The sequence below is a fragment of the Taudactylus pleione genome, unplaced genomic scaffold, assembly GCF_031769625.1.
Source record: "Taudactylus pleione unplaced genomic scaffold, aTauple2 ptg000040l, whole genome shotgun sequence".
Classification (NCBI taxonomy): Eukaryota; Metazoa; Chordata; class Amphibia; order Anura; family Myobatrachidae; genus Taudactylus; species Taudactylus pleione.
In genome coordinates this window covers 21,028,958-21,042,357 of record NW_028284442.1, presented here as the reverse complement: position 1 = coordinate 21,042,357, position 13,400 = coordinate 21,028,958, and the positions used below count along the sequence as shown (strand labels likewise).

At 44.1% G+C, this 13,400-nt stretch overlaps 1 protein-coding gene across 3 annotated transcripts in view; it reads right to left on the bottom strand.

The window, feature by feature from the left end:
* Positions 1–1,027: 1,027 nt before the first annotated feature.
* The window catches only part of SRGAP1 (SLIT-ROBO Rho GTPase activating protein 1), a 213,948-nt gene continuing 201,575 nt past the window's right edge, over positions 1,028–13,400 (bottom strand). For 2 of the 3 annotated variants that reach the window (XM_088454598.1, XM_088454606.1), the window contains exons 19-22: positions 12,591–12,771; positions 12,371–12,505; positions 10,145–10,481; positions 1,028–4,058 (exon numbers count right to left, since the gene is read on the bottom strand). In XM_088454598.1, the coding sequence (XP_088310724.1) occupies positions 3,681–4,058; positions 10,145–10,481; positions 12,371–12,505; positions 12,591–12,771 (1,031 nt within the window). In that variant the 3' untranslated portion in view covers positions 1,028–3,680. Of the gene's footprint in view, positions 4,059–10,134; positions 10,482–12,370; positions 12,506–12,590; positions 12,772–13,400 lie in introns of all 3 variants that reach the window. The other variant, XM_088454616.1, reaches the window with a different exon arrangement.

Sequence of the window (13,400 nt, the reverse complement as noted above, 5' to 3'; positions counted from 1 at the left end):
TTCCTATATAATTATATTTCTACGGATTCAGTCATAGAAATAGCGTTTAGAGTATTATATCAGAAACAGATATATGCAGGACTTCCATGCAGATGTGCCCATGCTCATCTTTGCGACTTGCTGTGGTACATATGCCGCGAGTCCTGCGATCCAAAGGAATTGCATGCCTCGATGTGTGCGCACATTTGCTGCATCGGTGGCAAAGAGGAGTGTGCACACATCTGTAGCATCAGTGCCCTCTAGTTGTAGCATGCTTGTTAAACCATACTTACCGACATTTAGATTTTCCTCTCCGGGAGTTGCCTGGAGAGGAGATGCAGGTGGGTGGCGATGGGGGCAGGGCCAACTAGCAGCGTCATTAAGCCCTGCCCATCACTGTAAAATGAAGGGCATCCAGCATATTTGACTAGGAGGTGGGTCCAAATTACGTGCTTCTCATAGAATCGCATCATTAGGCCCTGCCCCTACTCACAGACCCGCCGATGCCCGAGAAAATTCTCTTAGATTGCGGTTGAAGTGCCTACTCTTCCAGGGTTGTGGAGGTTACCAGAAAACTCAGGAGCCTCCCAAAGGTCCTGGGAGGGTAGGCAAGTATGTGTTAAACTACCTCTAAAATGTTGCACTTGCTGTGATAGTATAGGGGGCACGTGTGTTGCAGATATTTGTACATTTTTCCAATTGTTTGTTTTTTAAAAACTAAAAGTCTCTAAAGTGGCGTCAACATTTTTGTAAAAACATTTTGACATAAGGTGTAACATTAACACTGGGCACAGAACAATGGAAAATGTGTTAACAATAAGGGGTTTATTCACTATATGGTGGCTTTGAAAAGCCGTAGATTATCAGCGCATTTACCCGCAGTATTTAAACCATCAATATTATTAAGTGCAAAATACACCCGATTTTGCACTTGAATAGTATTGCCGTTTTAAATTGTGCAGGCTAATAATAGTAAACCCCTAAATAATCACGTCTCAAATATGTGAGACATCAGTGGTGTGAAAGGCAATGAAAATCAGACAATGACTGACAGAACTAAATTCTTTATTATAAAGAAAAACTACGGAGGAACAAACCTGGATGGATGTTGAAGCCTGTAATGGTACATGCCAAAATGTACAGTACTATACATAAAAGTGCATCATCACAACAGATTAACAGTACATTTTTTTTATTATTTTTTTAATGGAATTTATACAAATATTTTTTTCAGTCGTGTTTTTTTTTTTTTTTTTTAATGTAACTGAATGCAATGGAAATGTAATATGTAGAGTAAAAAGTTGAAGTTCCTCTAAAAATTTAAAGGCACTTTCACATGTACATACTACAGATGTACACCAACACAAATAGTCAACAATGAAAAATCTCTAGCAGTAGTGTAATTGGAATTGACAGTAAAAGGATAATGTGGATAGCTGGCTGTGCAAGAGTTACCCCTGTGCAAGAAATAACGTCTCATACTGTAGGCCTCACTAGTAATTGGCCTGTGTACATCTACAGCTCCACTGACTGTACACATCCACCTACAGTACTCCAAATACCTAGATCCATCAAACTACACACACAACTGGCAGCACACTCACGAAATGCACTGCTTCTAATATATTCTAGTACTACACTAATTCTAATAAGTATTATGCAACCTATAACAAGTATACAATTTTGCAATTGTTTAAAAACATGTATTTAACCTTACAATGTCACACAGACCATAAGAAAAACAGTACCCAGGCTAGTCCTGTGCTTGAACGACAGTAGATAATTCCAGTTTACTTCTATGAGTTCCAAGGCCCATCTATGAACCTACGAGGACACTGCTGTGTAGAGGGTCCAGCTCGCTCACAGAGCTCCTGGACTCAGCTTCAGGTTACAGGCTCGAGGCTGTAGTGAGGAGGTATACAACTTGTAGTGGACTTATACCTCTTGGTCCTATTAATATTATTACAGTAACATTAATAAAATGCAATACCTAACTATCTAAGTGAAGCCAACACTAAAGTTTTTTTTTCCACTTGTCCTACTTTTTAAAATATGGGAGGGCTGTTCACATCTTAAAATAACTCTCCCATATGTAGTTTAAATGAAATAAAGAAATGGGAAAAAACAGGTTTCATTTGTAGATTGAAAATAACTGGAGCAGCCTATAGATAGTATCCAAGTATAATCCCAAATGAATTGTCAGAGGGGTCAGCCATCTCTTCACTATGTGTATCTGGGCCAATGCATTCTGATTTATACAACTAAAATCAGATTTTTACCATGAATGGATTAACCTAGAACTTACAAAAAACATTTAAATTTAAAAAAACAGCCACATAGGCAATAAGGTGGCTGTAAATTAGTATATACAAAACATATATACAACTAAAGGAATTATTAAAAATAAAGCAGTAAGTACCAGCATATGTCTTTGGCCTAGCATATAACACAAAACAAGTGAGGTTTTAGGCCTAAGCTACACGGCTGTGTTAAATAGATTGTGCAGTTTGTAAAATCTGAACAGCAGGGTGAAATATACCCCACATATGAAGATAACTATACTCACAGCATATTAGTATATTAATTGACAGACTTTTACAGGCAGATAATAAAAGAAAATAATTGCATCAGTAAGAGATATCAGCAGACTTTCTATATGATAAAATAACTGTCTGGGATATCCGCCTCTGGCATTAACACTGTACTAACATTGTATAAACTTCCAATTATATGTCTGCTGTGCTTATTGCTCAGCATACATGTTCTTATTCAAGTGGTCAATGATTGGCCAGTGGATAACAAGATGCACCTGCAGGCACTACATTATGGTGGTCAGTATGCTATTTCAGTCTTATTTCCCAGCTGTTTGCAGAGCTGCACGTTTTAATGCTCTGTAGCTACTGTAGATAAAAACCACTGCATTAGAAAGACAATCACTTTAGATATACTATGTTATTATAGCAGCTGACCACCTTCCGACTTTAATGGCATTCACATACACGTCTATTTCTATTGGTTTTTATAATGAGAAATCCAGCCACACACAGGAGTATTTCTGTATAGCAATACATTGTTCATCTCTCTTTATAGTGTGCATGTGCAAAACATTGTTTTCTGTATATATATTTCAACCTAACATAAGAACCAAATGCAGTGCATCCTGTACACAATTGATCTTTCTACCCATTACATAACATTGGGGAGATATACAGTCACAATAGGTAATTCGGTTCAAAGGCATATATGTTTGGAATCTGCCAAAGGTTTCTAGAGGTTAAAGAGCAAGCAGTAAGGCCCCAAAGGAATGTAACTTAAAAGTTCTATTAAACTACTGCCATCAGGCTACTCTGCAAACCAAATAGGCCTCTGTATCCATATTGATCCTTGACTCACTATGAGTTGTAAAATAAAAGATTTATGGAAAATAGATAAGTCTATATAAGTGGGAAGCCATTTGTGATCTGTTGCAAACTATACAATTTGTGCAGCATCAAATCTTCAAGTAATATCTATGTGTTTCTACTGTTGTAAACACCATATAATCACCGTATAATACTATCCAGTTTGTTTTAATACATATCTTAGTGTAGTTTTATATTAGTTCCTGTAAAACCATGGCATCTCCAGTTATTAATCCACTACTCATATCATGGCAGCAGTTTCTTCCCCAAATTATCCAAAGCGTGGTATGAAGCATAACATTACATTGTGCATGATTTATCTACTGCCCCTTGAGAAGTTTGTGGTGGCCCTATGCCAGGATTAGTTTTAGGAAGGACAATAGGTTTTGGCCTTAATGCTGGAGGCTTCAGCTGAACTCCCATTCTAGGTGTCACCATGGGCTTAAAAGTACTCATTGTGTCAGTAGAAGTACTAGTACTGCGCCGGATTTGTGGCTCTGTGTTCTTAAAGATAACGTTATGTAGAGGACTCAGTGATTCTGTTGATGTTGCTGGGGTTGTAGAGTTCTTGATTTGCTCCAGTGTATCCAGAACTACATCTGGGGCATGCTTTGCAGAACTTTGTCGTTCAAGTTCACGAAGCTCATTCAGGGCAGAGTTCATGGTATCCTCTATATCCTGCTTAACACACAAAAAAGACTAGATCATATTTCTATACACAACTGCCATCAATAACTGCTACTTATAGTTAGAGTTTACAATTAATCTAGCCCCATCAACAAATAAGGAATGAACTATTTAGTAGGACATTAACAAAAGAAGCAAATGTGTCTAATTGTTTGCAAATTAGGAGTTATGGTAGACTTACCTTTGTTAACGCTTTCTTTGAAGTCCATAGGATCCACAGGGATACCATGGGGTGTGTGTGGTCGGAGAGGTCCGGGCACCAAACAGTTAAAGCTTTAGCTCCCAAGATGCACTCCACATATACTCCAGCCACAGGCAGTTTTGTAAACAAGCACAAGACAGGAAGCAGGAAAGAGAAGGAAGAACAGTATACTCACGAAACACTCTCCCAGAAGATGAAGGAATCAGTGATCAAGAGAAAAAATACCCATTGAAGCCAGGTGCGTCAGGGTGGGCGCCCTGTGGATCCTATGGACTTCAAAGAAATAGAGTCAACAATGGTAAGTCTACCATAACTCTTAATTTCTTCTTTAGGGTCCATAGGGGATCCACAGGGATACCATGGGGATGTCCCAAAGCAGATTCCCCTAAGGGCGGGGACGCTCCTGAGCAGAAAGGACAATCTGAAGCCCATAGGAAGCATCCTGAGAGGCAAAGGTATCAAAGGCGTACAACCTGAGAAAGGTGTGGCAAGAAGACCACATGGCTGCCTTGCACAATTGTTCAGCAGAAGTGCCATGTCGAACTGCCCACGAGGGTCCCACAGACCGAGTAGAATGAGCTATAACCCTGTTTGGAACAGGAAGATTAGCTTGCGTGTAGGCCTGAGAAATTGTCATGCGGAGCAATCGAGCCAGAGTCTGTTTGTTAGCTAGCCAGCCGGCTTGTGATAGCCATACAATGCAAAGAGAATCTGATTTCCCAAAGGAATTAGTATGATCCCATAGAACCAAAGAGCACGATCCACATCCAAGGAGGCTTCACCTGCAGAAAGATCTGAGGACTGGAAGGTCGGAACCACAATCTCTTCATTCAAATGGAACCAGGATACCACTTTAGGGAGGTACCCAGCCCTGGTCCGAAGGACAGCTCTGTAATTGATGCGGGCTGAGGCAGGCTTACGCGCCCTGAGCATTGTCTGGACCACAGATCGAGAGAAACCTTTGGCTCTTAAGAAGGATGACTCAAGAGCCATGCTGTCAAAGACAGACGAGGTAGGTCCAGATGCAGGCAAGGGCCCTGCGCTAACAGATGCTGCCGTAGAGAAAGTGGAAAAGGAGTGTCTATGGAGAGACTCTGTAGGTCGGTGAACCAATATCGCCTGGGCCAGGCTGGGGCTATTAGTATCACCTTACCGCCTTCTTGCTTGAACTTTCGGAGAACCCTCGTGGAGGAGGGAGATCGGAGGAAAGAGGTATGCAAGATTGAAACCCCACCTCCCTGTCAGAACATCCACGAAGGCAGCTGAGTGGTCTTTGGTCCTGGACCCGTACCTGGGGATCTTGTGGTTGTGACGTGAGGCCATGAAGTCTATGTCTGGCAGACCCCATTTGTCAACCAGGAGTTGAAAGACATCCGGGTGGAGAGCCCATTCTCCGGTGTGGACTCCAGGAATGAACACTGCCGAGAGATGACATTTGGCCCAGACCAGAATGTTTGCCACTTCCCGCATGGCTGCCCGATTTCCCTGATAGTTGAGGTAGGCTACCGCAGTCGCATTGTCGGACTGGATTTGGTCCGGCCTGCCCTGGAGGAGGATCTTGCGCCTGTGTGAGTGCTCTGTACACTACTAAAAGCTCCAGAATGTTTATAGGCAGACTAAATTCCTGGGTTGTCCACCGTCCCTGAAAGGTATGATGACCGGCTACCATGCCCCATCCGCAAAGACTGGCATCTACAGTGAGAAGCTCACAATTTGGAATCCAGAAGTGGCGACCCTTATCCAGATGGGACATCTGTAGTCACCATGTGAGGGACAGCTGAACCTCTAGAGAGAGGAGGATCATTTGGGACCGGATCAGATGACGCTGCCCGTTCCACTGGGAGAGAATCAGTTGTTGAAAGGGCCTGAAGTGGAACTGGGCGTATTCCACCATATTGAAGGTGGATACCATGGACCCCAGGACCTGCATTGCTGAGTGAATGGATACCCTCCAATTGTGGAGCAAGTTGCGCAAACTCAAGTGTAGTGTCAAAACCTTGTCCGCTGGCAGAAAGATCCTCTGTATTCAAGAATTCAGGAGTGCCCCCAGATGCACCATCCACTGTGTCGGAGATAGGGAGGACTTTTTCCAATTGATGAGCCAGCCGTGTGTCTGCAGGCAGTCCAGTCAGCTGGAGATGGCTTTGTAACACAACTGGTGAGTGTGCCAAGATTAAGAGGTCATCCAGGTATGGCAGGATTCGGACTCCCTGGTGCCTGAGGAGGGCTGCTATAACTACCATTATTTTGGTAAAGACGCGAGGGGCTGTTGACAGACCAAAGGGCAGCGCCCAAAACTCGTAGTGTTGCTGCAGAACAGCAAACCGTAGGAACCATTGGTAGGTTGGAGTAATAGGTACATTCAGGTATGCATCCTGAATGTCCAGAGAAACCATGAAATCCCCAGTGCCAGGACAATTGATCATAAGAGTTTTCATGCGGAACTAGGGCACTCTGATAAATTTGTTGAGGGGTTTGAGATCAGAATAGGCCGATGAGACCCATTCGGCTTATGAATCAAAAAGAGTGGAATAAAAACCAGTTCCTCTCTGAGCCGAAGGCAGCAGTATTATCGAACCTGAACGCAGCAGGTATGAATGGCTTCCTGGAGGGCCAGGGCCTTTATAGGGTCTGATGGGGGACCTGTACAAAAATAATGCTGGGGAGGAAACCTCAGGAAGATGAAGGCGTACCCCGGAGAAACCACTTCTCGGACCCAGGTGTCTGTTAGATGCCAAGAGTTGGAAAATGTAAGAAGTCGGCCTCCCACCCTGGGATCCCCCAGGAGGAGGCCCGCCCCATCAGGCAGAGTGTTTGTCGTCCGACTTGGAAGCTGGACGTCTGGCCGACCAAGAAAGCTTGGATCGTGGCTTGGTGGTCTTGTGAGAAATAGACTGCCTGGGAAAGGCCTGTCCTCTTGCCTTACACTGGGGGCGAAAGGACCTGCTAAGGCTTAGTGGCAGCTGCTGATGGCAGAGAGGCAAATTTTGAGGCTGCCACAGTAGCCAAAATCTTGTCCAACTCTGTGACAAACAGCCTGTCTCCAGAGAAGGGTAAGGATTCGAGTGCCTTCGTGGATCCAGTGTCCACCTTCCAGGACCGTAGCTAAAGGACCCAACGGGCGACTACTGAGATTGCAGATGCTTTAGGAGGGAAGGAGTCCAGTATCCAATGCAGCTTCTCCCAAATAAGAGGCCGCTTCCTGAATATGGGAGATGTATGCCCAGTTTTTCCCTGGTAGTGTCTTGATGGCAGGCTCTCTTCCAGTGCCTCTGTCCATCCTTCGATAGCCTTAGCCACCCAGGCCGCAACCATAGCCGGCTAAGTGATAGCGCCAGAAAGTGAGTAGACTGACTTGAGAAAAGTTTCTAGTTTTCTATCTGTGGCATCCTTAAGGGAGGATGTAGACGGTAAAGGCAGCGTACAGCTTCTGACTAAACGTGCCACATGCGAATCAACAGTGGAAGGGACTTCCTACTTAGTACACTCTTTAGTAGGGAGAGGGTAAAAAGACGCTAGTATTTTTGGGACCTGGAACAGTTTGCCAGGATTACCCCAAGCTTCTACCATGAGCTCAGTGAGCTGTTCTGATTGAGAGAATTCAGCCTTAACCACCTTTTGACGTTTAAACATCAGGGTTTTAGCTTAGGGGCCGGTTCATATTCAGGATTGATTTAACCGCCCTAACTAAAAGGGGGACATCCACTGTTGAATGACTGTGCTCCTCGCCCGAGTGCAACTCGGAGAGGTAACCTTGTGCGACATCTGCCTCCTCAGATGCGTCAGAATCCGAAAGCTGGGTGGATACAGTCCACCTATGTGCCTTGGTGGCTAATGGTTTGTCCGTAACCTTTGCTGATAGGCAACAGACGTTTGAGCCATATTCTCAACTGAGTAGGCATAAACATCCACCCAGGGAGGATGCATAGGGGGTACCAACATAGTAGGCTGTAATAGCTGTGAGTACCCCATGGTGGGAGGCAGCATGGAGGGCTGATAAGCGATCCGCTAGCTGTGTCATAACCTGGGATAAGGAGTACACCCAAGGTGGCTCCTGGACAGGGATGGTACAGTAGGCTGGAGAAGTGGTACATAACAAAACACAGACCATCCTGCACGAAATCATAAGGGAACAAGCCCGCTGAATAGGATCTGCAAGTAACCAGCACAGGGGGCTTCAGGCTCCTGTGTTCCCATAGAAGACATAGTAATAACAAGCCAGCAGCACACAATCAGTGTATGGCTAGTAATGCAGTGTGACACCCTTCACAAATACAAGTAAATGTGAAGTAATATTGAACCCCTACACACCAGATAGTTGAGGGTTAAGCCAGAGCAGTAGGGATAGATATCACTGACAGTCAGAAAGTTTCAAGACAGTATATCACCACACCAGAGCAAGTCACATACAATGCATATAAATATACTTATAATGGGCACTAAATCAACTACTCAAGCCTCGCAGGGCTGGAAGGATTTGTGTGCTGTATAACCTGGCCCCAGGGAGAGGTATACAGGCAGACTGGACCCGAAACTCCTGAGACCTGTAGCTTCAGAAAAGCCCTGATAAATGGCTGCTGAGCGTCTCATACAGGGAGGAGAAAGACGGGAGGAGCAGCTCAGAGGCGGGAAACCTCTTGTGAGGGATCGTGCTCTGGGCTGGGGGAGGGACTGCCGTGGGAGAGCCTACCTCCCCACTGCTGCATCAAACGCTGTGTGCCGCTGACCTCTACATGGTCCCAGACGCCAGCTTTTAACTGCCCTGGTTGTCTAGTGGGGGAGCGGATGAACCAGTTGCCCACTGCAGCGTCCTCCGGAAGGACTCCACTGCCGGAGGTAAGGACTGCACAACACGGGGAATCGCCTTACCTGTACTTCTCCGTGTATCCGGCTGCAGTCCTGGTTCCTGCGTGGAGCGGCTAGCCGAGCCCCGCTGGGGACCGCTGTAATCACCGGACCACTCACCGGTGTTGTGCCACTGGCGGGGGTAGCTGGAGCAGCCGCACAGGTGCCCTTTAGGATGCCTTGCTGCTTGCTCAGGTAAATAAATAAAAAAAAAATAAAGCTTGGGGCTGCCTAAGCAGTTCCCCTGTCTAAAGGTGTGACCGGTCCTGCCAGCAACAAACGAAAAACTGTCTGCCTGTGACTGGGGTATATGTGGAGGAGGACCAGTGCATCCTGGGAGCTAAAGCTTTAACTGTTTGGTGCCAGGACCTCCCCACACACACCCCATGGTATCCCTGTGGATCCCCTATGGACCCTGAAGAAAATATACAGATATAAGATTTCAAACATTAAAAATGTGAATGATTTCCTCCCACATAGCAGACAGCATTAAGTTTGGTGTTTTCACTAAATGACCATTTCTCACATCACAAACCAGAAAAACAGTACCTACCATATTTTTTTACCCTACAAGATACTATGATGTATAAGATGCATCTGAGATCTTAGGAGCCAAGACTGGAATTATCTCGCCTCCCACCTTTGCCTTTGTCAATGTAAAAAATGTAAGCATGTAGCAAGGGAAATGGTATCTAATGGGACACTCCCACCCTGTTGAATGCATCCCTTCCAGCACACTTACCTGCATCTGGTCTATGCTTTCAATACACACATGGCATTATCTTATAAGCAGAGATCAGGTTGGATGGCAGTGTGTGTATTTAGAGAACACACCAGTTTCAGGTAAAGGGAGGGGCATGCAAATATTCAATGTCTGCTAATAGTAGCAATGTTTTAGGGTTCCATTTGTACTAGAATATACTTTTTACCCATTTCTTCAGACAAACGTGTGTGTCATGGTCCCATAAATATGGTAGCAGAGGGGTGTTTGTTTGTCCTGCCCAAAATACCTTTATTTACCTTCACATACCTGAGCAATACTCTCTGGGTCAAGGGGCTTGTGGTCATTAAAGTTTGTGTATTGTCCCGATGATGTAGACCTTCGTATAGGAGGACTATCTATCTTTTTTAGGGAATCATGCCTGCTTATGTTGGTCAGACTTCCATGGCCCGGTTTCCGTCTACGTTCGGGGCTGTCAGTGTTAAGGTTACGATTCTGTAAAAGAGCTCGTGGGCTGCAATGACTTGAAATATTAGAAGATCCAATTTGCATTGAAGTGTTGTTCTGAGGGTGCACTGGGCAATGGCTGTCACTAGTCCTGCCTGAACGGCGAGAAGGAGGTGGTGGATCAGCTCTGCGTCTTTGTCTGTAATAATAATAATAATAATATATATTACAGTAGATTGTAAGCTCCCACAAGCAGGGCCCTAATCCTTCGTGTCCTCCTATTCTCACTATCCATATAACTAGCATAACTATCTCCTGCACCTCCTCCCTTGGCTGTTAGATCCTGGTCAACATTCCTCCTCTGTCTCCAATCCACCCTCAGTGGTCTGGTCCTTTGTGCTCCAACATAGCTCCGGTACACAGGCTCAACTGCAGCTAATCTTCTCCCTATTCTATGCCCTCATTTTGGCTTGTCTCTTCAAGTTAAAGTGAGATGTTATACCCCACATTGTATCTAGTTACTGTGCTATTCATAGCTGTATGTTCTGTATTGAAATTCAATGTACGGTTTAGCTATATGCCCTTTATACGGCACTGCAGACCCTAGTGGGTGCCATAGAAATAAATGATTATAATAGCAATACAAGGCGTTGTTACTTCTAATACAGCCATCATGGTAGAATGCTTGTATTGTCATTTCACTATTTAAAAACATGATATGTGTTTTGGATATTAAACTATTTATTTCAAACAATGGTATGGCGAATATTAGAAGTGTCATCACTATGGGCCTGTTTCAGAGGTGGACGCTAATCCTGTCACCAGAGCCGCTGGGACTTGTACAGAGACGCCCACTGGCAGGGGTTCTGATCCACCGCTTGCATACAAACATGCACCATCAAACAGCCAAGCAGCGCTATGGAGCCTATGCAACAGCATACACATATGCAATCACTGGCAAAGACACGCCTACAAAACGCTCAGGACATGCCTGAACCCCCATCCACCCGTTACTTCCATAAACGCTAATGGACTGCCACTTGCTCTTCATCTAGATTCGCACTGCTGCGGCCGCCATCAGTAACCAATCCCAGCGCGTGCGCAGGACAAAAAAAATTGCTCAAACTTCAGCATTGCGCCCACCTCTGAATCAGACCATACGTATGTAACTGGCTAACCCCTTAGCTAATTATACTGCTGATCAATGCAAAATGTATAGAGACCAACGAAGAGATGTCACAAAGTTCATATGCAGCTTGTAAGATCACTTAAAGATTTGTCAAAAAGGCTTAGGGGCCTATTTATCAAGTCCATTTTTCATAATATTATGCAGAAAGTACTGTTTCTGCATAACTGTGTGTTCCTGCTGTGTGCTAACAGCCAAAGGAGATTTATATTTTGCAGAATCTCCTGCAAAAGGCTCATTAGCACTGCAGATCACAGTCCCCATTGTTATCAATGGGGATTACAGACTGACCCCTATGTACCAAACTCCGAAAAGCTTCACCATTGAATTATGCCATCTTCAGATGGTGTAAATCGCTTTATGCCTATGGAGGCATATTTGCCTTTGGCTGGTGTCCAAATCTGACACTGTCAGATTCCCTCGGAGGAGTCTTACACAAATGTTAAAGACTCCTTCAATATGCTGGGGATGCAACTCACATAGATAGCGGTTATTGCTACCGCTGTTCCTGCAAGTTACAGCTAGTACAGGTTGGGTATGGGATGCTAGTGCTCAGGATCCTGGCGCTCAAAATTTTGATGCCGGCATCCCGACTGGTTTACAATGCCGACACTTACTGGTAAGTAGGCACTAACCCTACCCCTAAACTTAACCCTCCCCCCCGCAGCCTAAACCTAACCCTCCCCCTAACCCCAATACCCAACATTGGGATGTCAGCAGTCGGGATGCTGGCGCCAGGATTCTGACTGGTGTTGGGTTTCCGGCACCAGCATTCCGACCGTGCCAACAACATCCCATTAGTACACAGCCAGGGCATTTTTGTAAAAAATTTTAAACTATTTTGTGAGATGGACCATTAATAATCGCAGAAGTGTCGTGATTATTAATACAGACAATCTCACCTTCCCAGATACAGATCTGGGTGCCGCTCGGTGGGTGAGTTTATGTCCTTGAACGATGACTTGTCTTCACCAACTGGACCACTGCTGGCTTCACTATCGGCTTTCTGGCTTAGGGAATCTGAAAATGCATCATCCCTAAAGATACCAAACAGACAATTATATGTGTAATACAGATTTGTTGTCAGATGTTTTAGTTATAATGTTGATTAATACAACTTACATATCCTGTACAACAATGTACTGGTGGGGTACCAGCCCATCAATCCCATTGTGCCTCCCTTCCCACCAGTCTTCAGATGCACGGTGATACAAAAGAAGGGAAGCTCCCTTTTTAAAAGACAGCTCTCGAGCAGATCTTCCAATATAGTCAAATTTGGCTATGGCTTCAATTGGTTCACATTCTACAAACAAAAGGAGAAGACAATTTAAAACACAAGCTATAAAATGATGTTCAGTATCTGGTGATTAAGAAAAATGTGATATCAAACAGAAGGAGAATATCCACACTGAGTATGGCTGATGAAAAGAATTCTAAGTCATATTGTTAGCCAGGTTTTAAAAAAGAATAAATTTGGCTAAAATGTTTGAAGTTGCAGCATATAAATATGTATTGCAGCAAAACTAAAATATATGTTGAAAACTATAAAAAGTTGTGCCAACACAAATAAAACAAACAATAAGGCTACTTACTAAAAACTTGGAACATAGAACATACTGTAAAGTGGCTTTCATTACAGTTTCCCAGTGCTGCTGATGCTGCAGTTTCCAACACAACACACCACTTAGAATGTAAACCCTTTAATGTTGCACTTTCCTTTCTATGAGTGGGGAGGTCAAGGAAAAAAAAAAAAATAACAAAACCCTGTATTGTTTACACACTAACTAGTATTGTCTGTGCATCCTAAGGTCTCTGGAAAACTAATCTGATTCTACTAATACAGATAGTTTCCAGTAGAGCCCCGATCTCTTATTTTTATATTAAATTACTCATTTGTACATTGATATAAACAGAAGGCCTTTGGCAGCTTTA